At 40.9% G+C, this 22,433-nt stretch overlaps 1 protein-coding gene across 1 annotated transcript in view; it reads right to left on the bottom strand.

The window, feature by feature from the left end:
- Positions 1 to 5,139: 5,139 nt before the first annotated feature.
- The window catches only part of LOC135531488 (NLR family CARD domain-containing protein 3-like), a 26,249-nt gene continuing 8,955 nt past the window's right edge, over positions 5,140 to 22,433 (bottom strand). The window contains 13 exon segments of the mRNA XM_064959520.1: positions 5,140 to 6,266; positions 6,269 to 6,624; positions 6,842 to 6,888; positions 7,048 to 7,221; positions 8,753 to 8,926; positions 12,492 to 12,648; positions 13,740 to 13,764; positions 14,194 to 14,371; positions 16,273 to 18,043; positions 18,424 to 18,652; positions 18,782 to 18,866; positions 19,184 to 19,300; positions 20,563 to 20,679. Coding sequence (XP_064815592.1) covers positions 6,087 to 6,266; positions 6,269 to 6,624; positions 6,842 to 6,888; positions 7,048 to 7,221; positions 8,753 to 8,926; positions 12,492 to 12,648; positions 13,740 to 13,764; positions 14,194 to 14,371; positions 16,273 to 18,043; positions 18,424 to 18,652; positions 18,782 to 18,866; positions 19,184 to 19,300; positions 20,563 to 20,679 — 3,610 coding nt within the window. The 3' untranslated portion in view covers positions 5,140 to 6,086.

The raw sequence follows: 22,433 nt of genomic DNA, 5'->3' as shown, positions 1-22,433 counted from the left end.
TCACATGGAAGAAGACTTGCAGCTGAAGATTGCGCACCAATTTCGACGCAGGACACCGGGCGGACACCTGGTAAATGTGGTCTCTTATGGTCAATCTTCCAATGATATGCCTTCAAATACGTCACAATGCTACAGACACCTTGGGGAAACGGCAGAACGTGTAGGCTTGTTCAGGCGCATTCACAGCCATATAAGGAGACATTGGAAAACAGCGCCTCAAAAATGTTGCTCATTTCCTGTTTGAAGTTTCATCTTGGTTTCGCCTGTAGCATCAGTTCTGTGGCACTCACAGATAATATCTTTGCAGTTTTGGAAACGTCCGAGTGTTTTCTTTCCAAAGCTGTCAATTATATGCATAGTCGAGCATCTTTTCGTGACAAAATATCTTGTTTAAAATGGGAACGTTTTTTTCATCCAAAAATGAAATACTGCCCCTAGAGTTCCAAGAGGTTAGGGAAAGTCACTTGGGGCCCAGAGAGGGGAGAGGTCAGATCAGAAAATATCAGAAAGGGAGAAGTCAGAATTGAACATTGTCTTCCAATGTGAATGTATCTGTTAAGGTGATGTTTTGGTACCTTTGTGAAGATCCTAAGATCTGTGGTTCGTCATGTGAGTTGAGAGGGGTGTATCTTGGCTATAAAAGATACTAAATATTATTTTCTAAACACTCTCATTAATAAACACTGAATTGATTTGAGAGTCACAGGGATGAAGCTCATATTATTAAAAGATGAGGTTGTGTGTGGTTTGTAAACTCTCCTCATTTATTAACACAGTAAATTATATAATCAAACACATGGAGACCGTGTGTGTGTGTGTGTGTGTGTGTGTGTGTGTCCAGTGTGTGTGTGTGTGTCCAGTGTGTGTGTGTGTGTCCAGTGTGTGTGTGTGTGTGTGTGTGTGTGTGTCCAGTGTGTGTGTGTCCAGTGTGTGTCAGTGTCTCTGACACAGGGACACTGAGGAGTCAACATTATAAACCCCAAACCCTGGATAGAGGGGCTCAGTGAATGTGGAGGTGAATGTGTACAGGTGGGTCAGTGTGTCAGTGTGTCAGAGGAGGCTCTCAGCTTTTATGATGCTGATAAAGAGGCACCTTAACAGACGGCCTCTAATTGAGCAGTGTAGCCTATAGGTTATACACTGAGTGGACTAGATATTACTCTAACTGAGCAGTGTAGTCTACAGGTTATACACTGAGTGGACTAGATATTACTCTAACTGAGCAGTGTAGTCTACAGGTTATTCACTGAGTGGACTAGATATTACTCTAACTGAGCAGTGTAGCCTATAGGTTATACACTGAGTGGACTAGATATTACTCTAACTGAGCAGTGTAGTCTATAGGTTATACACTGAGTGGACTAGATATTACTCTAACTGAGCAGTGTAGCCTACAGGTTATACACTGAGTGGACTAGATATTACTCTAACTGAGCAGTGTAGCCTACAGGTTATACACTGAGTGGACTAGATATTACTCTAACTGAGCAGTGTAGTCTACAGGTTATACACTGAGTGGACTAGATATTACTCTAACTGAGCAGTGTAGTCTACAGGTTATACACTGAGTGGACTAGATATTACTCTAACTGAGCAGTGTAGTCTACAGGTTATACACTGAGTGGACTAGATATTACTCTAACTGAGCAGTGTAGTCTACAGGTTATACACTGAGTGGACTAGATATTACTCTAACTGAGCAGTGTAGTCTACAGGTTATACACTGAGTGGACTAGATATTACTCTAACTGAGCAGTGTAGTCTACAGGTTATACACTGAGTGGATGAGATATTAGGAACCCCCCTATTAACGTAACTTCATGGGAGTGACATCAACATTTTCAGAATATTCCTGTAATCGAACAAATGGAAACCACATGTGTGTGCCTGTGTCCACTGTGTGTGTGTGTGTCAGTATCTCTGTGTCATAGCTCAATCCGAATTAGTTAGGTAACATTGATAAATTAGATGTTTTATTTACTTTCATCATATGTGAGATACATTAGGATGTGTTTTGTTGGACTATACTGTCGTCAGTTGCATTTTCCTTTCTTCTTTAGCCTCTCGCTAGTACCCATCCCGGATCCGGGATCGTGAATACAGCCTCAAGCTCATTACCATAACGCAACGTTAACTATTCATGAAAATCGCAAATGAAATGAAATAAATATGCTAGCTCTCAAGCTTAGCCTTTTCTTAACAACACTGTCATCTCAGATTTTCAAAATATGCTTTTCAACCATAGCAAAACAAGCATTTGTGTAAGAGTATTGATAGCTAGCGTAGCATTTAGCTGGCAACATTTTCACAAAAAACAGAAAAGCATTCAAATAAAATCATTTACCTTTGAAGAACTTCAAATGTTTTCAATGAGGAGACTCTCAGTTAGATAGCAAATGTTCAGTTTTTTCCTGAAAGATTCTTTGTGTAGGAGAAATCGCTCCGTTTTGTACATCACGTTTGGCTACCAAAAAAAACGAAAATTCAGTCATCAAAACGCCAAACTTCTTTCCAAATTAACTCCATAATATCGACTGAAACATGGCAAACGTTGTTTAGAATCAATCCTCAAGGTGTTTTTCACATATCTCTTCGTTTATATATCGTTCGTGGAAGTCTGCTTTCTCCTCTGAAATCACATGGAAGAAGACTTGCAGCTGAAGATTGCGCACCAATTTCGACGCAGGACACCGGGCGGACACCTGGTAAATGTGGTCTCTTATGGTCAATCTTCCAATGATATGCCTTCAAATACGTCACAATGCTACAGACACCTTGGGGAAACGGCAGAACGTGTAGGCTTGTTCAGGGCGCATTCACAGCCATATAAGGAGACATTGGAAAACAGCGCCTCAAAAATGTTGCTCATTTCCTGTTTGAAGTTTCATCTTGGTTTCGCCTGTAGCATCAGTTCTGTGGCACTCACAGATAATATCTTTGCAGTTTTGGAAACGTCCGAGTGTTTTCTTTCCAAAGCTGTCAATTATATGCATAGTCGAGCATCTTTTCGTGACAAAATATCTTGTTTAAAATGGGAACGTTTTTTTCATCCAAAAATGAAATACTGCCCCTAGAGTTCCAAGAGGTTAGGGAAAGTCACTTGGGGCCCAGAGAGGGGAGAGGTCAGATCAGAAAATATCAGAAAGGGAGAAGTCAGAATTGAACATTGTCTTCCAATGTGAATGTATCTGTTAAGGTGATGTTTTGGTACCTTTGTGAAGATCCTAAGATCTGTGGTTCGTCATGTGAGTTGAGAGGGGTGTATCTTGGCTATAAAAGATACTAAATATTATTTTCTAAACACTCTCATTAATAAACACTGAATTGATTTGAGAGTCACAGGGATGAAGCTCATATTATTAAAAGATGAGGTTGTGTGTGGTTTGTAAACTCTCCTCATTTATTAACACAGTAAATTATATAATCAAACACATGGAGACCGTGTGTGTGTGTGTGTGTGTGTGTCCAGTGTGTGTGTGTGTGTCCAGTGTGTGTGTGTGTGTCCAGTGTGTGTGTGTGTGTGTGTGTGTGTGTGTCCAGTGTGTGTGTGTCCAGTGTGTGTCAGTGTCTCTGACACAGGGACACTGAGGAGTCAACATTATAAACCCCAAACCCTGGATAGAGGGGCTCAGTGAATGTGGAGGTGAATGTGTACAGGTGGGTCAGTGTGTCAGTGTGTCAGAGGAGGCTCTCAGCTTTTATGATGCTGATAAAGAGGCACCTTAACAGACGGCCTCTAATTGAGCAGTGTAGCCTATAGGTTATACACTGAGTGGACTAGATATTACTCTAACTGAGCAGTGTAGTCTACAGGTTATACACTGAGTGGACTAGATATTACTCTAACTGAGCAGTGTAGTCTACAGGTTATACACTGAGTGGACTAGATATTACTCTAACTGAGCAGTGTAGTCTACAGGTTATTCACTGAGTGGACTAGATATTACTCTAACTGAGCAGTGTAGCCTATAGGTTATACACTGAGTGGACTAGATATTACTCTAACTGAGCAGTGTAGTCTATAGGTTATACACTGAGTGGACTAGATATTACTCTAACTGAGCAGTGTAGCCTACAGGTTATACACTGAGTGGACTAGATATTACTCTAACTGAGCAGTGTAGCCTACAGGTTATACACTGAGTGGACTAGATATTACTCTAACTGAGCAGTGTAGTCTACAGGTTATACACTGAGTGGACTAGATATTACTCTAACTGAGCAGTGTAGTCTACAGGTTATACACTGAGTGGACTAGATATTACTCTAACTGAGCAGTGTAGTCTACAGGTTATACACTGAGTGGATGAGATATTAGGAACCCCCCTATTAACGTAACTTCATGGGAGTGACATCAACATTTTCAGAATATTCCTGTAATCGAACAAATGGAAACCACATGTGTGTGCCTGTGTCCACTGTGTGTGTGTGTGTGTGTCAGTATCTCTGTGTCATAGCTCAATCCGAATTAGTTAGGTAACATTGATAAATTAGATGTTTTATTTACTTTCATCATATGTGAGATACATTAGGATGTGTTTTGTTGGACTATACTGTCGTCAGTTGCATTTTCCTTTCTTCTTTAGCCTCTCGCTAGTACCCATCCCGGATCCGGGATCGTGAATACAGCCTCAAGCTCATTACCATAACGCAACGTTAACTATTCATGAAAATCGCAAATGAAATGAAATAAATATGCTAGCTCTCAAGCTTAGCCTTTTCTTAACAACACTGTCATCTCAGATTTTCAAAATATGCTTTTCAACCATAGCAAAACAAGCATTTGTGTAAGAGTATTGATAGCTAGCGTAGCATTTAGCTGGCAACATTTTCACAAAAAACAGAAAAGCATTCAAATAAAATCATTTACCTTTGAAGAACTTCAAATGTTTTCAATGAGGAGACTCTCAGTTAGATAGCAAATGTTCAGTTTTTTCCTGAAAGATTCTTTGTGTAGGAGAAATCGCTCCGTTTTGTACATCACGTTTGGCTACCAAAAAAACGAAAATTCAGTCATCAAAACGCCGAACTTCTTTCCAAATTAACTCCATAATATCGACTGAAACATGGCAAACGTTGTTTAGAATCAATCCTCAAGGTGTTTTTCACATATCTCTTCGTTTATATATCGTTCGTGGAAGTCTGCTTTCTCCTCTGAAATCACATGGAAGAAGACTTGCAGCTGAAGATTGCGCACCAATTTCGACGCAGGACACCGGGCGGACACCTGGTAAATGTGGTCTCTTATGGTCAATCTTCCAATGATATGCCTTCAAATACGTCACAATGCTACAGACACCTTGGGGAAACGGCAGAACGTGTAGGCTTGTTCAGGGCGCATTCACAGCCATATAAGGAGACATTGGAAAACAGCGCCTCAAAAATGTTGCTCATTTCCTGTTTGAAGTTTCATCTTGGTTTCGCCTGTAGCATCAGTTCTGTGGCACTCACAGATAATATCTTTGCAGTTTTGGAAACGTCCGAGTGTTTTCTTTCCAAAGCTGTCAATTATATGCATAGTCGAGCATCTTTTCGTGACAAAATATCTTGTTTAAAATGGGAACGTTTTTTTCATCCAAAAATGAAATACTGCCCCTAGAGTTCCAAGAGGTTAGGGAAAGTCACTTGGGGCCCAGAGAGGGGAGAGGTCAGATCAGAAAATATCAGAAAGGGAGAAGTCAGAATTGAACATTGTCTTCCAATGTGAATGTATCTGTTAAGGTGATGTTTTGGTACCTTTGTGAAGATCCTAAGATCTGTGGTTCGTCATGTGAGTTGAGAGGGGTGTATCTTGGCTATAAAAGATACTAAATATTATTTTCTAAACACTCTCATTAATAAACACTGAATTGATTTGAGAGTCACAGGGATGAAGCTCATATTATTAAAAGATGAGGTTGTGTGTGGTTTGTAAACTCTCCTCATTTATTAACACAGTAAATTATATAATCAAACACATGGAGACCGTGTGTGTGTGTGTGTGTCCAGTGTGTGTGTGTGTGTCCAGTGTGTGTGTGTGTGTCCAGTGTGTGTGTGTGTGTGTGTGTGTGTGTGTGTGTGTCCAGTGTGTGTGTGTCCAGTGTGTGTCAGTGTCTCTGACACAGGGACACTGAGGAGTCAACATTATAAACCCCAAACCCTGGATAGAGGGGCTCAGTGAATGTGGAGGTGAATGTGTACAGGTGGGTCAGTGTGTCAGAGGAGGCTCTATAGAAGGACAGAGTACCGGCTGGCCAGTCCAGATACACTCCTACCCTGTGGGAGCTGGAGGGCGGACGTCTATGGTAGTGTCGTTACTATTGTGCCAGGCAGCGTAACTGTTGTCAGAGCAGAACAGACTCCAGGACTTGTCATTGTATCCAAGCCAACATTCATCACCCCTTCCTCTCCTGTTGATTCCTTTATATGTCACTCCTATATCAGCTCTTCTCCCACTCCACTCTACCTCCCAGTAACAGCACCCAGTCAGACCCTCTCTACACAGCACCTGTTCACAGTCCTCAAATCTCTCTGGGTGATCAGGATACGGCTGCTCCTCTCTCCTACATGTCACCTTTCTGTTCCCCTCAGTCAGAGAGAGGCGTCTGTTTACTGTGTTTGGGTCCAGTGTGAGATCACAGACATCTGATGGATGAAACCAGACACAATATTAGAAATCCTCATCATTCACATTAGAATGTTAACTCACTTTTCACTAATTCATTTAATGTAGATGTTTCTAGGTATCAAACGGAGAAGTTAAGGTAACTTGAGACTTGTTGAATGATCACATGTTATATATAAAACACACTTATTCCCATTAGTTACACACACACATAGTCACACAGCAGTCAACACTCACATTTTCTAATCCCAGGTTTCATTGTGTACTCTCCACCATGTTCCACACTGTAGCGGTAAGCAGAAGAACAGACAGTCATTGAGGGATACACTTGAACTCACACACACACACAAACTTTGTCCAAGTGGTGGTCAGAATGTTTGTCTTAACCAGCCTGATAAGTCCAACATGTCTGATATGAACATTGACATAAACCCTCTACATACTTGAGTTTCTCCAGTCTGCAGTGTGGATCCTCCAGTCCAGCAGAGAGCAGTCTGACTCCTGAGTCTCCTGGGTGATTGTAGCTCAGGTCCAGCTCTCTCAGGTGTGAGGGGTTTGACCTCAGAGCTGAGACCAGAGAAGCACAGCCTTCCTCTGTGACTAGACAGCGTGACAGCCTGCAAAGAGTCAAATCATATTAAAATCACACTGATATTTTTTGGTGGTGAAAATAGGGACAGTATATATATTTTTAATGTTCAGATATATCAGTGTCCTGAAACCTGCCATTCTATTCGTCAATGGATGTTTCATTATTATAAATGACACATTTTCCAAGTATTGCTTGTCAATAGAAAGATGCATATTAACAAATATTTGAGTGGACTGACCAGACCAGTTTAAAAAGCAGTATCAGTCAAAAGACAGACAGTAAGGTATCAGATTTAGATTGTATTGAGTATACAGTCCACACCATATCTATTTAGACAGTGAGGTATCAGATTTAGATTGTATTGAGTATACAGTCCACACCATATCTATTTTGACAGTGAAGCTAACATTTTAAATGTGGCTCTATACTCCAACATTTTGGATTTCAGATCAAATGTTTCATATGAGGTGACAGTATATAATTTCACCTTTTATTTGAGGATATTTTAATACATATCTGTTTCACTGTTTAGAAAAATAAAAGCACTTTATGTATCTAGTCCCCCTATTTGAAGAAGTCATAAGTATTCTGAACTATTAACTCAGAGTGTATTAAAGTCGTTGAAAATGTAGTGTTTGGTCCACTATTCATTGAACGTAATGACTACATCAAGCTTGTGACTCAAACTCGTTGATTGCAGTTTGTTTTGGTTGTGTGTTAGGTTACATTTTTCCCAGTATTAAAATGGTGGTGGTAAGAATGTTTGTCCAATCATTCCTCGCTAATCTGAAGACATGCTCCTTTCTCAATCACAACCCAGTGTTTGAGCTTTTTTGTTTTTTTGTTCTACTTTGTCTCTCTCTAATTCTCTCTCTCTTTCTCTCTTTCTGAGGACCTGAGCCCTAGGACCATGCCCCAGGACTACCTGACATGATGACTCCTTGCTGTCCCCAGTCCACCTGGCCGTGCTGCTGCTCCAGTTTCAACTGTTCTGCCTTATTATTATTCGACCATGTTGGTCATTTATGAACATTTGAACATCTTGGCCATGTTCTGTTATAATCTCCACCCGACACAGCCAGAAGAGGACTGGCCACCCCACATAGCCTGGTTCCTCTCCAGGTTTCTTCCTAGGTTTTGGCCTTTCTAGAGAGTTTTTCCTAGCCACCGTGCTTCTACACCTGCATTGTTTGTTGTTTGGGGTTTTAGGCTGGGTTTCTGTACAGCACTTTGAGATATCAGCTGATGTACGAAGGGCTATATAAATACATGTGATTTGATTTGATTTGATTAATAATAATGAGTGAGAATATTACAGAGGCTATAACAAAACATACTAACCTCTCACCATTAACCTAAAATAAAAGGTGACATTCTGTACTGTCACCTAATATGAAACATTCTATCTCAAATCGAAAATAATGGACCATAGCACCACATTTAGAACTGTAAGCTACACTGTCCTAACACATATGGTGTGGACTATGTGTGTCTGCTAAACACCTGTGGATCTAGTGAACAGTTATCACTTGTTGACCAACTACAGGAATACTGACCTCAGAGTCTCCAGTTTACAGTGGGGATTCTCCAGTCCAGCAGAGAGCAGCTTCACTCCTGAATCCTTCAGGTCATTGTTACTCAGATCCAGCTCTCTCAGGTGTGAGGGGTTTGACCTCAGAGCTGAGACCAGAGAAGCACAGCCTTCCTCTGTGACTAGACAGCCTGACAGCCTGCCAAGAGTCAAATCATATTAATATCACACTGATATTATTTGGTGTTGAAAATAGTGGCAGTATATTTTTTCCAACATATTCACATATATCTGTGTCCTGAAACCTGCCATATCTATTCATAAATGAATGAATCATTATTAGAAATGACAAATTACTAAAGTATTGCCTGCAGATAGAACAATGAATAGTATGAATATTTGAGTAGACTGACCAGACCAGTTTAAAAAGCAGTATCAGTCAAAAGACATACAGTGAGGAATCAGATTTAGATTGTATTGAGTATACAGTCCACACCATATCTATTTAGACAGTGAGGTATCAGATTTAGATTGTATTGAGTATACAGTCCACACCATATCTATTTAGACAGTCAGGAATCAGATTTAGATTGTATTGAGCATACAGTCCGCACCATATCTATTTAGACAGTGAGGTATCAGATTTAGATTGTATTGAGTATACAGTCCACACCATATCTATTTAGACAGTGAAACTAACATTTTAAATGTGACTCTATACTCCAGCATTTTGGATTTCAGATCAAATGTTTCATATGAGGTGACAGTATATAATGTCACCTGTTATTTGAGGATATTTTAATACATATCTGTTTCACCGTTTAGAAATAAAAGCACTTTATGTATCTCGTCCCCTATTTGAAGAAGTCATAAGTATTCTGACCAATTCACTCACAGTGTATTAAAGTTGTCAAAAGTTTAGTATTTGGTCCCATATTCTTTGAACACAATGAATACATCAAGCCTGTGACTGCATGATTTAAAAAGATCATGAATGAATCATGAATAATGATGAGTGACAAAGTTACAGAGGCTACAACATAACATGCTAAACTCTCACCATTACCAATAACACAGGGGGTCTGATCTTTGTTCCTCTGTAACTTTCTCATTCATCATTATTCTCGATTCATTCCTGATTATTCATCATCATAGTAGCATCCACATGAATGTAGAAGTGTTCAGAAACATCTTCTATTCTTACTGACAATACAAGTGAAGTGACTCCAAAATGACAGGACATTATTCACCATTCAGTTTCTATTAGGAAAAACATCCAAAACACAACCAAGACAAACTGCAAATTAATTCAACAAGTTTGTAGAGTGACAAAGTTAATGTCATTTAAAAATTATATATTTTTCACCTTTATTTAATACTTTATTTAATACTGGTAATGAGTGGAGAGCACTTTTTGCCAGTCCTGTCTGGTCCAGCGACAGTGGGTTTGTGCCTATAGGCGACGGTGTTGCCAGTGATTTCTGGGGAGGACCTGCCTTACAACAGGTATACAAGCCCTCAGTCCAGCCTCTCTCAGCCTATTACGGACAATCTGAGCACTGGAGGAGGGATTGTGTGTTCCGGTGTAACTCGGGCAGTTGTTGTTGCCATCCTGTACCTGTCCCGCAGGTGTGATGTTCGGATGTACCGATCCTGCGCAGGTGTTGTTACACGTGGTCTGCCACTGCGAGGACGATCAGCTGTCCATCCTGTCTCCCTTTAGCGCTGTCTTAGGCGTCTCACAGTACAGACATCACAATTTATTTCCATGGCCACATCTGCAATCCTCATGCCTCCTTGCTGCATGCCTAAGGCACATTCATGCAACTGAGCAGGGACCCTGGGCATCTTTCTTTTGGTGTTTTTCAGAGTCAGTAGAAAGGCCTCTTTAATGTCCTAAGTTTTCATAACTGTGATCTTCATTGCCTACCGCCTGTAAGCTGTAAATGTCTAAACGACCGTCCCACAGGTGCATGTTCATTAATTGTTTATGGTTCATTGAACAAGCATGGGAAACAGTGCTTAAACCCTTTTCAAAAAAGATATGTGAAGTTATTTGGATTTTTACAATTTATCTTTGAAAGACAGGGTCCTGAAAAAGGGATGTTTCTTTTTTTGAGGAATTTAGATACATAAAGTGCCTCCATATCTCAACGGTAAAATATAAGGTTGTGGCCAAAAGTTTTGAGAAAGACACAAATATTAATATTCACAAAGTCTGCTGCCTCAGGACAAGTCTGGAGATCACTCTGTCATGCTGATTGAGTTCAAATAACAGACTGGAAGCTTCAAAAGGAGGGTGGTGGTTGGAATCATTGTTCTTCCTCTGTCAAACATTGTTCTTCCTCTGTCAAACATTGTTAACTGCAAGGAAACTTGTGTCGTCAACATTGCTTTGCACAGAAAGGGCTTCACAGGCAAGGATATTGCTGCCAGTAAGATTGCATCTAAATCAACCATTTATCGGATCATCAAGAACTTCAAGGAGAGCGGTTCAATTGTTGTGAAGAAGGCTTCAGGGCGCCCAAGAAAGTCCAGCAAACACCAGGACCGTCTCCTAAAGTTGATTCAGCTGCGGGATTGGGGCACCACCAATACAGAGCTTGCTCAGGAATGGCAGCAGGCAGGTGTGAGTGCATCTGCATGCACAGTGAGGCAAAGTCTTTTGGAGGATGGCCTGGTGTCAAGAAGGGCAGCAAAGAAGCCACTTCTCTCCAGGAACAACATCTGGGACAGACTTATATTCTGCAAAAGGTACAGCGATTGGACTGCTGAGGACTGGGGTAAAGTCATTTTCTCTGATGAATCCCCTTTCCAATTGTTTGGGGCATCCGGAAAAAGGCTTGTCCGGAGAAGACAAGGGGAGCGACACCATCAGTCCTGTGTCATGCCAACAGTAAAGCATCCTGAGACCATTCATGTGTGGGGTTGTTTCTCAGCCAAGGGAATGGGATCACTCACAATTTTGCCTAAGAACACAGCCATGAATAAAGAATGGTACCAACACATCCTCCAAGAGCAACTTCTCCCAACCATCCAGGAACAGTTTGGTGACGAACAATGCCGTTTCCAGCATGACGGAGCACCTTGCCATAAGGCAAAAGTGATAACTAAGTGGCCTGGGGAACAAAACATTGATATTTTGGGTCCATGGCCAGGAAACTCCCCAGACCTTAATCCCATTGAGAACTTGTGGTCAACCCTCAAGAGGCAGGTGGATATACAAAAACCCACACATTCTGACAAACTCCAAGCATTGATTATGTAAGAATAGGCTGCCATCAGTCAGGATGTGGCCCAGAAGTTAATTGACAGCATGCCAGGGCGGATTGCAGAGGTCTTGAGAAAGAAGGGTCAACACAGCAAATATTGACTCTTTGCATCAACTTCATGTAATTGTCAATAAAAGCCTTTGACACTTATGAAATGCTTGTAATTATACTTCAGTATTCCAGTAACAACTGACAAAAATATCGAAAGACACTGTAGCAGCAAACCTTGTGGAAATTACTATTTGTTTCATTCTCAAAACTTTTGGCCACGACTATATATCTATGAATACCTTTAAATAAAAGGTGACTTTCTGTACTGTCTCCTAATATGAAACATTATATCGAAAATCCAAAATGCTGGAGAATAGCACACAATTTAAAACTGTAAGCTTCACTGTCCAAACACATATGGTGTGGACTATGTGTGTCTGGTAAATACATGTGGATCTGGTGAACAGTTATCACTTGTTGACCAACTACAGGAATACTGACCTCAGAGTCTCCAGTTGACAGTGGGGATTCCCCAGTCCAGCAGAGAGCAGCTTCACTCCTGAATCCTTCAGGTCGTTGTTACTCAGATGCAGCTCTCTCAGGTGTGAGGGGTTTGACTCCAGAGCTGAGACCAGAGAAGCACAGCCTTCCTCTGTGACTAGACAGCCTGACAGCCTGACAAAGAGTCAAATCATATTAAAATCACACTGATATTCTTTGGTGGTGAAAATAGTGGCAGTATATTTTTTTCAACATATTCAGATACATCAGTGTCCTGAAACCTTCCATATATTTTCATAAATGAATGTATCATCATTAAAAATGACAAATGATTAAATCATTACCTGAGGATAGACACATGTAAAGTACAAATATTATAGTAGACAGACCAGACCAGTTTAAAAAGTAGTATCAGTCAGAAGACAGACAGTGAGGTATCAGATTTAGATTGTATTGAGTATACAGTCCACACCATATCTATTTAGACAGTGAGGAATCAGATTTAGATTGTATTGAGTATACAGTCCACACCATATCTATTTTGACAGTGAGGTATCAGATTTAGATTGTATTGAGTATACAGTCTACAGCATATCTATTTAGACAGTGAGGAATCAGATTTAGATTGTATTGAGTAAATGTGGCTCTATACTCCAACATTTTGGATTTCAGATCAAATGTTTCATATGAGGTGACAGTATATAATGTCACCTTTTTATTTTAAGATGTTTTAATACATATCTGTTTCACGTTTTGAAATGAAAACACTTTATGTTTCCAGTCTCCCCATTAGAAGAAGACATAAGTAATCTGACAAATTTACTTATAGTGTATTAAAGTAGTCTAAAGTTTAGTATTTGGTCGTTTTTTTGGATTGTGTTTTGAGCAACAATAAAATGGTGGATGATGACTGGAGTAATTTTCTGTCTAAGAGAGTAGATAACATGTTTCTACACAATAATAAATCAATCCTGATGATTAATTTAAGAAAAATCATGAAAGAATCATGAATAATAATGAGTGAGAAAGTTACAGAGACTACAACAAAACATGCTAACCTCTCACCATTACCAATAACAGAGGCTACAACAAAACATGCTAACATTATCTCTCAAAACCATTATACCAATAACAGAGGCTACAACAAAACATGCTAACCTCTCACCATTACCAATAACAGAGGCTACAACAAAACATGCTAACCTCTCACCATTACCAGTAACAGAGGCTACAACTAAACATGCTAACCTCTCACCATTACCAATAACAGAGGCTACAACAAAACACTAAAAACCATGACTACAACAAAACCTAACCTCTCACCATTACCAATAACAGAGGGGGTCTGATCTTTGTTCCTCTGTAACTTTCTCATTCATCATTATTCTCGATTCATTCCTGATTATTCATCATCATAGCAGCATCCACATGAATGTAGAAGTGTTCAGAAACATCTTCTATTCTTCCTGACAATACAAGTGAAGTGACTCCAAAATGACAGGACATTATTCACCATTCAGTTTCTATCAGGATTTACTATTAATAACTATTAAAAACATTCCAAAACATCATCCAAAACATCATCCAAAACACAACAAGTTAAACAGAAATACATGTGTGTCTGGTAAACACATGTGGATCTGGTGAACAGTTATCACTTGTTGACCAACTACAGGAATACTGACCTCAGAGTCTCCAGTTTACAGTGGGGATTCCCCAGTCCAGCAGAGAGCAGCTCCACTCCTGAATCCTTCAGGTCATTGTTACTCAGATCCAGCTCTCTCAGGTGTGAGGGGTTTGACTCCAGAGCTGAGACCAGAGAAGCACAGCCTTCCTCTGTGACTCCACAGCCTGACAGCCTGACAAAGAGATCATCATGACTTCACAAACACACTGTTCATTTAACACCAGTAGTGTAGAAGGACAATGGTAGATGCATTTGGTTTATTCTCTCAAACAACATATATATTCATCTTCCATCTCCTAGAATTATGTGGTCATATTGTTATACTAATATGAAAATCAATGCATTTATTCAATATGTTTTTCAATACAATATTATATACGGTGCCTTGCGAAAGTATTCGGCCCCCTTGAACTTTGCGACCTTTTGCCACATTTCAGGCTTCAAACATGAAGATATAAAACTGTATTTTTTTGTGAAGAATCAACAACAAGTGGGACACAATCATGAAGTGGAACGACATTTATTGGATATTTCAAACTTTTTTAACAAATCAAAAACTGAAAAATTGGGCGTGCAAAATTATTCAGCCCCCTTAAGTTAATACTTTGTAGCGTCACCTTTTGCTGCGATGACAGTCTCCTGTAAGTCGCTTGGGGTATGTCTCTATCAGTTTTGCACATCGAGAGACTGAATTTTTTTCCCATTCCTCCTTGCAAAACAGCTCGAGCTCAGTGAGGTTGGATGGAGAGCATTTGTGAACAGCAGTTTTCAGTTCTTTCCACAGATTCTCGATTGGATTCAGGTCTGGACTTTGACTTGGCCATTCTAACACCTGGATATGTTTATTTTTTAACCATTCCATTGTAGATTTTGCCTTATGTTTTGGATCATTGTCTTGTTGGAAGACAAATCTCCGTCCCAGTCTCAGGTCTTTTGAAGACTCCATCAGGTTTTCTTCCAGAATGGTCCTGTATTTGGCTCCATCCATCTTCCCATCAATTTTAACCATCTTCCCTGTCCCTGCTGAAGAAAAGCAGGCCCAAACCATGATGCTGCCACCACCATGTTTGACAGTGGGTATGATGTGTTCAGGGTGATGAGCTGTGTTGCATTTACGCCAAACATAACGTTTTGCATTGTTGTCAAAAAGTTCAATTTTGGTTTCATCTGACCAGAGCACCTTCTTCCACATGTTTGGTGTGTCTCCCAGGTGGCTTGTGGTAAACTTTAAACGACACTTTTTATGGATATCTTTAAGAAATGGCTTTCTTCTTGCCACTCTTCCATAAAGGCCAGATTTGTGCAATATACGACTTATTGTTGTCCTATGGACAGAGTCTCCCACCTCAGCTGTAGATCTCTGCAGTTCATCCAGAGTGATCATGGGCCTCTTGGCTGCATCTCTGATCAGTCTTCTCCTTGTATGAGCTGAAAGTTTAGAGGGACGGCCAGGTCTTGGTAGATTTGCAGTGGTCTGATACTCCTTCCATTTCAATATTATCGCTTGCACAGTGCTCCTTGGGATGTTTAAAGCTTGGGAAATATTTTTGTATCCAAATCTGGCTTTAAACTTCTTCACAACAGTATCTCGGACCTGCCTGGTGTGTTCCTTGTTCTTCATGATGCTCTCTGCGCTTTTAACGGACCTCTGAGACTATCACAGTGCAGGTGCATTTATACGGAGACTTGATTACACACAGGTGGATTGTATTTATCATCATTAGTCATTTAGGTCAACATTGGATCATTCAGAGATCCTCACTGAACTTCTGGAGAGGGTTTGCTGCACTGAAAGTAAAGGGGCTGAATAATTTTGCACGCCTAATTTTTCAGTTTTTGATTTGTTAAAAAAGTTTGAAATATCCAATAAATGTCGTTCCACTTCATGATTGTGTCCCACTTGTTGTTGATTCTTCACAAAAAAATACAGTTTTATATCTTTATGTTTGAAGCCTGAAATGTGGCAAAAGGTCGCAAAGTTCAAGGGGGCCGAATACTTTCTCAAGGCACTGTACATATTATAATGCATATTTTTCTCTAAAATGAATATTTCTTCCTGATGATTAGTACTTGAATGTCATGTTATTTACTCACAGAACAGCTCTGGAGGCTTTGACCACTGGCAGCAGCCTCAGAAGACCTTCCTCTGATCTGGAGTATTTCTTCAGGTCAAACACATCCAGCTCCTTTTCTGAAGTCAGCAACACAAAGACCAGAGCTGACCACTGTGCAGGTGACAGGTTGGGTTTTGAGAGACTTCCTGATCTCAGGTAGCTTTGGATCTCCTCCACTAGAGAATGGTCATTCAGTTCATTCAGACAGTGGAACAGATTGATGCTCCTCTCTGGAGAGGGATTCTCCCTGATCCTCTCCTTGATGTACTTGACTGTTTCTTCATGGGTCTTTGACCTGCTTCTTGTCTTTGTCAGTAGACCTCGTAAGTGCTTCTGATTGGACTCCAGTGAGAGGCCAAGAAGGAAGCGGAGGAAAAGGTCCAGGTTTCCTGTCTCACTTTGTAAGGCTTTGTCCACAGCACTCTTGTAGAAAGTAACTACAGACTTGTCTTTTGTTTGCAGTTTGTCCATTAGATTCTCATTGTTGTTGATGAATGAGAGGAACACATATACAGCAGCCAGAAACTCCTGAATGCTCAGATGAACAAAGCAGTACACCTTGTACTGGTACAGCCCACGTTCCTCTTTAAAGAGCTGTGTGCACAATCCTGAGTACACTGAGGCTTCATTGACATCAATGCCAGACTCTTTCAGGTCTTCTTCATAGAAAATCAGATTGCCCTTCACAAGCTGTTGAAAAGCCAGTTTTCCCAGTGACAGAATGTTTTCTTTATTCCAGTGTGGATCTGTCTCTTCTTTCCCAAGATACTTTTCATTCTTCTGTTTGGTATGAAACTCCACAAGGTGTGTGTACATCTCAGTCAGAGTCTTGGGCATCTCTTCTCTCTTATGTTCCAGCATGTGTTCAAGGACTGTTGCAGAAATCCAACAGAAGACTGGAATGTGGCACATGATGTGGAGGCTCCTTGATGTCTTTATGTGTGAGATGATTCTGCTGGCCAGGTCCTCATCACTGAATCTCTTCCTGAAGTACTCCTCCTTCTGTGGGTCATTGAACCCTGGTACCTCTGCCACCTGGTCAACACACCCTGAAGGGATCTTATTGGCTGCTGCAGGTCGGGTAGTTATCCAGATGAGAGCAGAGGGAAGCAGATTTCCCTTGATGAGATTTGTCAGCAGAACATCCACTGAGGTTGACTCTGTGACGTCCCAACAGATCTTGTTCTTCTGGAAGTCTAGGGGCAGTCGGCACTCATCCAGACCATCAAAGATGAACAGAACTTTGTACTTGTTGTAGTTGGAGATTCTTGAATCTTTAGTTTCCATTGAGAAGTGATTGAGAAGTTCAATGAAAGTGTAGTTGTCCTCTTTCATCAAATTCAGCTCCCGGAAAGGGAATGAAAATACAAATTGGACATCCTGATTAGCTTTTCCTTCAGCCCAATCCAGAATGAACTTCTGCACAGAGACTGTTTTTCCAATGCCAGCGACTCCCTTTGTCAGCACAGTTCTGATAGGTTTGTCTTGTCCAGTTAAGGGTTTGAAGATGTCGTTACATTTGATTGCAGTCTCTGGTCTTGCTTGTTTCCTGGTTGTTGTCTCAATCTGTCTCAGCTCATGTTCATTATTGACCTCTCCTGTTCCACCCTCTGTGATGTAGAGCTCTGTGTAGATCCTATTGAGAAGTGTTGGGTTTCCTTGTTTAGCGATCCCCTCAAATACACATTGAAACTTCTTCTTTAGATTTGATTTGAGTTCACGTTGGCAAATCACAGCAGGATCATCTGAATCTAGAAATAACACAGAGGATATTAATATTACATCTGAGTTAATGCCTACAGTATTGTAGGACTTTTATAAAGTTTAAATTATAATAATTTATTCCCTAAACTGACTGTATAAATGTGTATATGTTTTCATAATGCATTACAGACTGGTGTGACTGATTATATTATTATTGGTATTATTGATGGTATTATTAATGTTCTCTCTCTCTCTCTCTAAATTAATCACCACAACACATCCCTGCTGCAACTTGATGAGGTCACTAGGTTTTGTGTTAAGGCTGCTACAATATCATTGAGTTACACAGCTACTTACACAGCTGTACTTTAGCTACAGCTTTTAAATGTTATAAAGCATCATTCAACATGAGGCAGACAGCTCTTACATTTATCCAGTGTGTCAGCAAGCTCCTTCTGGTTCATTTTCCTCAGGATGTGCAGTGTGATCTTCAGAGCCCCCTCTCTGGCACTGCTCTCCTGCTTCTCATCTTCAGCATCCACCACTTCCTTATCCTGCTTCTGACTCTCAAAGCCTTCTGGGAGTTCTGGACTAAGAATCCTCTTGAACATCTTCAGCTCGTTCTTCATAAATGTCATAATTTTCTCTTCGAGCAACTGAAAAAAATAAAGTAAATAAGTTAAGCAAGAGAAGAAATGCTTTCTCATTAACACATTAATGAATGATTGACAGATCAACTTTACTTGAGGAAAACAAAAACAAATGTACATAACAGGACCACATACACTGAATATGGAGGCCAGGTCTGTTTGATGACTCTGGGAAGACTGACCACTGAGAATCTCTGACTCTGATCTCTCCTGTTGGTTTCTGTGGACAAAACATGAGATTACTTCTCCTCATCCAGGGAGTACACACACACACACACACACACACACACACACACACACACACACACACACACACACACACACACACACACACACACACACACACACACACACACACACACACACACGTTGGGAATGTTGTGTCTGTTTAATATTGTTTTAGGACTATGAAAATGGACAAAAGGATGAGCCTATGGATTATGAAAACAACAACAATAAATGGGAAAATGAGAGAGGAGAAATGACTAGAGACAGTGTTGTTTAACTCACTGACCAGGACCCATGAGTTCTTCTTACCTTTGTTCAGTAGAAAAGTCTCCCTCTCTAAAGGTTAGAGGAGGTTTCATAGACCGGTCACTCTTCATGGACACACAGCTAGGAACAGGGGAGGCTGGTCTCTCCTGCTGGATTGGACTTCAACACAACAGAGACAAACATTACATCTCTCATCTACTCTGAGCTCAGATGGGGAAACATAAGAAGAGTTTCATTCCAAAACACTATATATCACTTTTCAGTAATGTTAGTAAATTAGCTTTTATTGTTTAAAGCATTTCTGAAAGAGATTGGTGTTTTTTTTCTCTATCTAATCATGGCATGGGATTGTTCACTATCTAATCATGGTATGGGATTGATATGTACAGATATGTATTTGTTTAAAATCACTTGATGTCTTCATTTCAGAGACAAATAATCATGTTTTTTTTCCTCAAAATGCTATATATTTGCCTCACTCTCGGAAAATGTTACCTACTGAGTCCGGAATAATGAGGCTATAAGGAGTACCAGTACTGAGTCAATGTGCAGGGTACTAGGTAGTTGAGGTAATAATGAGACTATAAGGAGAACCAGCACTGAGTCAATGTGCAGGGTACTAGGTAGTTGAGGTAATAATGAGACTATAAGGAGAACCAGTACTGAGTCAATGTGCAGGGTACCAGGTAGTTGAGGTAATAATGAGTCTATAAGGAGAACCAGTACTGAGTCAATGTGCAGGGTACCAGGTAAGAGACTATGAGAACCAGTACTGAGTCAATGAGGGTACCAGGTAGTTGAGGTAATAATGAGACTATAAGGAGTACCAGTACTGAGTCAATGTGCAGGGTACCAGGTAGTTGAGGTAATAATGAGACTATAAGGAGAACCAGTACTGAGTCAATGTGCAGGGTCAACCAGGTAGTTGAGGTAATAATGAGACTATAAGGAGAACCAGTACTGAGTCAATGTGCAGGGTACCAGGTAGTTGAGGTAATAATGAGTACTATAAGGAGTACCAGTACTGAGTCAATGTGCAGGGTACCAGGTAGTTGAGGTAATATGTACATGTAGGTAAAGGTAAAAGTGACTAGAAAATCAGGATAGAGATTACCACTCCTCACCCAGGGAGCACACACACACACACACACACACACACACACACACACACACACACACACACACACACACACACACACACACACACACACACACACACACACACACACACACACACACACACACACACAATGTTGTGTTTGTTTAATATTGTTTTAGGACTATGGAAATTGACAAAATAATTAGCCTATGGATTATGAAAAAAATGACAACAACAACAATAAATGGGAAAATGGGAGAGGAGAAATGACTAGAGACAGTGTTGTTTAACTCACTGACCAGGACCCATGAGTTCTTCTTACCTTTGTTCAGTAGAAAAGTCTCCCTCTCTTAAGTTTAGAGGTTGACTAATAGACCGGTCACTCTTCATGGACACACAGCTGGGAACAGGGGAGGCTGGTCTCTCCTGCTTGATTGGGCTTCAACACAACAGAGACAAACATTACATCTCATCTACTCTGAGCTCAGATGGGGAAACATAAGAAGAGTTTAATTCCAAAAAGCTATGTATCCATTTTCAGAAACGTTTGTAAATTAGCTTTTATTAGCTTTTATTGTTTAAAGAAGTTATGTTTATGTTAAGTTATGTTTTTTGCTAAATAAGATGGCACGTGAGTACCTGCTTCTATAAACCAATGAGGAGATGGCACGTGGGTACCTGCTTCTATTAACCAATGAGGAGATGGGACATGGGTACCTGCTTCTATTAACCAATGAGGAGATGGCACGTGGGTACCTGCTTCTATTAACCAATGAGGAGATGGCACATGGGTACCTGCTTCTATAAACCAATGAGGAGATGGCACGTGGGTACCTGCTTCTATAAACCAATGAGGAGATGGCACATGGGTACCTGCTTCTATTAACCAATGAGGAGATGGCACGTGGGTACCTGCTTCTATTAACCAATGAGGAGATGGCACATGGGTACCTGCTTCTATTAACCAATGAGGAGACCAATGAGGAGATGCAGCGTGATCTGCGTCTCAAATAGAACTGACTTCCAGACGTTAGTTAATGGCGCGAGCAGTGTGTCATTTTTAATAACGAATTTCATTAAGCGACGCGAGCGTTGTGGTCAGTCTGTCAGCCCATACCTGCTATTGAGGCGCCCTGAAAATAATATTCAAAAGTTTGGTCCTTGGACACAGACGGGTTAAACACTAAAGTTACCGTCCATCTAGTGAAAGAGGAGAACCGGACAGAGGTAGGCAGCATCCGTCAACGAGAGAGGGAGAAGCCTCACCGGGATTTAACAGGTGGAAGAAACAACCGGGGAGCTCCATCGGTCCACAAGAAATGCAGACAGCCGGTGATGATGTAGTGGTAGCTATGGTAACTAGGATGCTGCTGGTAGAGTAGCTTGCTAGCTTACCGAGCTGTACCGACTAGCTAGTATAACTAGGATGCTGCTGGTAGAGTAGCTTGCTAGCTTACCGAGCTGTACCGACTAGCTAGGATAACTAGGATGCTGCTGGTAGAGTAGCTAGCTAGCTTACCGAGCTGTACCGATTAGCTAGGATAACTAGGATGCTGCTGGTAGAGTAGCTAGCTAGCTTACCGAGCTGTACCGATTAGCTAGATAACTAGGATGCTGCTGGTAGATAGCTAGCTTACCGAGCTGTACCGACTAGCTAGGATAACTAGGATGCTGCTGGTAGAGTAGCTAGCTAGCTTACCGAGCTGATTAGCTAGGATAACCGCTAGCTAGCTTACCGAGCTGTACCGACTAGCTAGGATAACTAGGATGCTGCTGGTAGAGTAGCTAGCTAGCTTACCGAGCTGTACCGATTAGCTAGGATAACTAGGATGCTACTGGTAGAGTAGCTAGCTAGCTTACCGAGCTGTACCGACTAGCTAGGATAACTAGGATGCTGCTGGTAGAGTAGCTAGCTAGATTACCGAGCTGTATTGACTAGCTATGATAACTAGGATGCTGCTGGTAGAGTAGCTAGCTAGATTACCGAGCTGTACCGACTAGCTAGGATAACTAGGATGCTGCTGGTAGAGTAACTAGCTAGCTTACCGAGCTGTACCGACTAGCTTGGTTAGTTAGCAGGTCGTTCATCTGTCCCTCGTCTCGATGATGAATCCGGTGAAACACAAATTGAAACAAGGATAGAGAGTGAAAAGGATCTGGCTACACTCACACTGTCCCTGACCGTAAAGAAAA

Source organism: Oncorhynchus masou, unplaced genomic scaffold (genome assembly GCF_036934945.1).
Source record: "Oncorhynchus masou masou isolate Uvic2021 unplaced genomic scaffold, UVic_Omas_1.1 unplaced_scaffold_1601, whole genome shotgun sequence".
NCBI classification, from domain to species: domain Eukaryota; kingdom Metazoa; phylum Chordata; class Actinopteri; order Salmoniformes; family Salmonidae; genus Oncorhynchus; species Oncorhynchus masou.
This window is presented reverse-complemented; position numbering and strand designations above follow the sequence as displayed.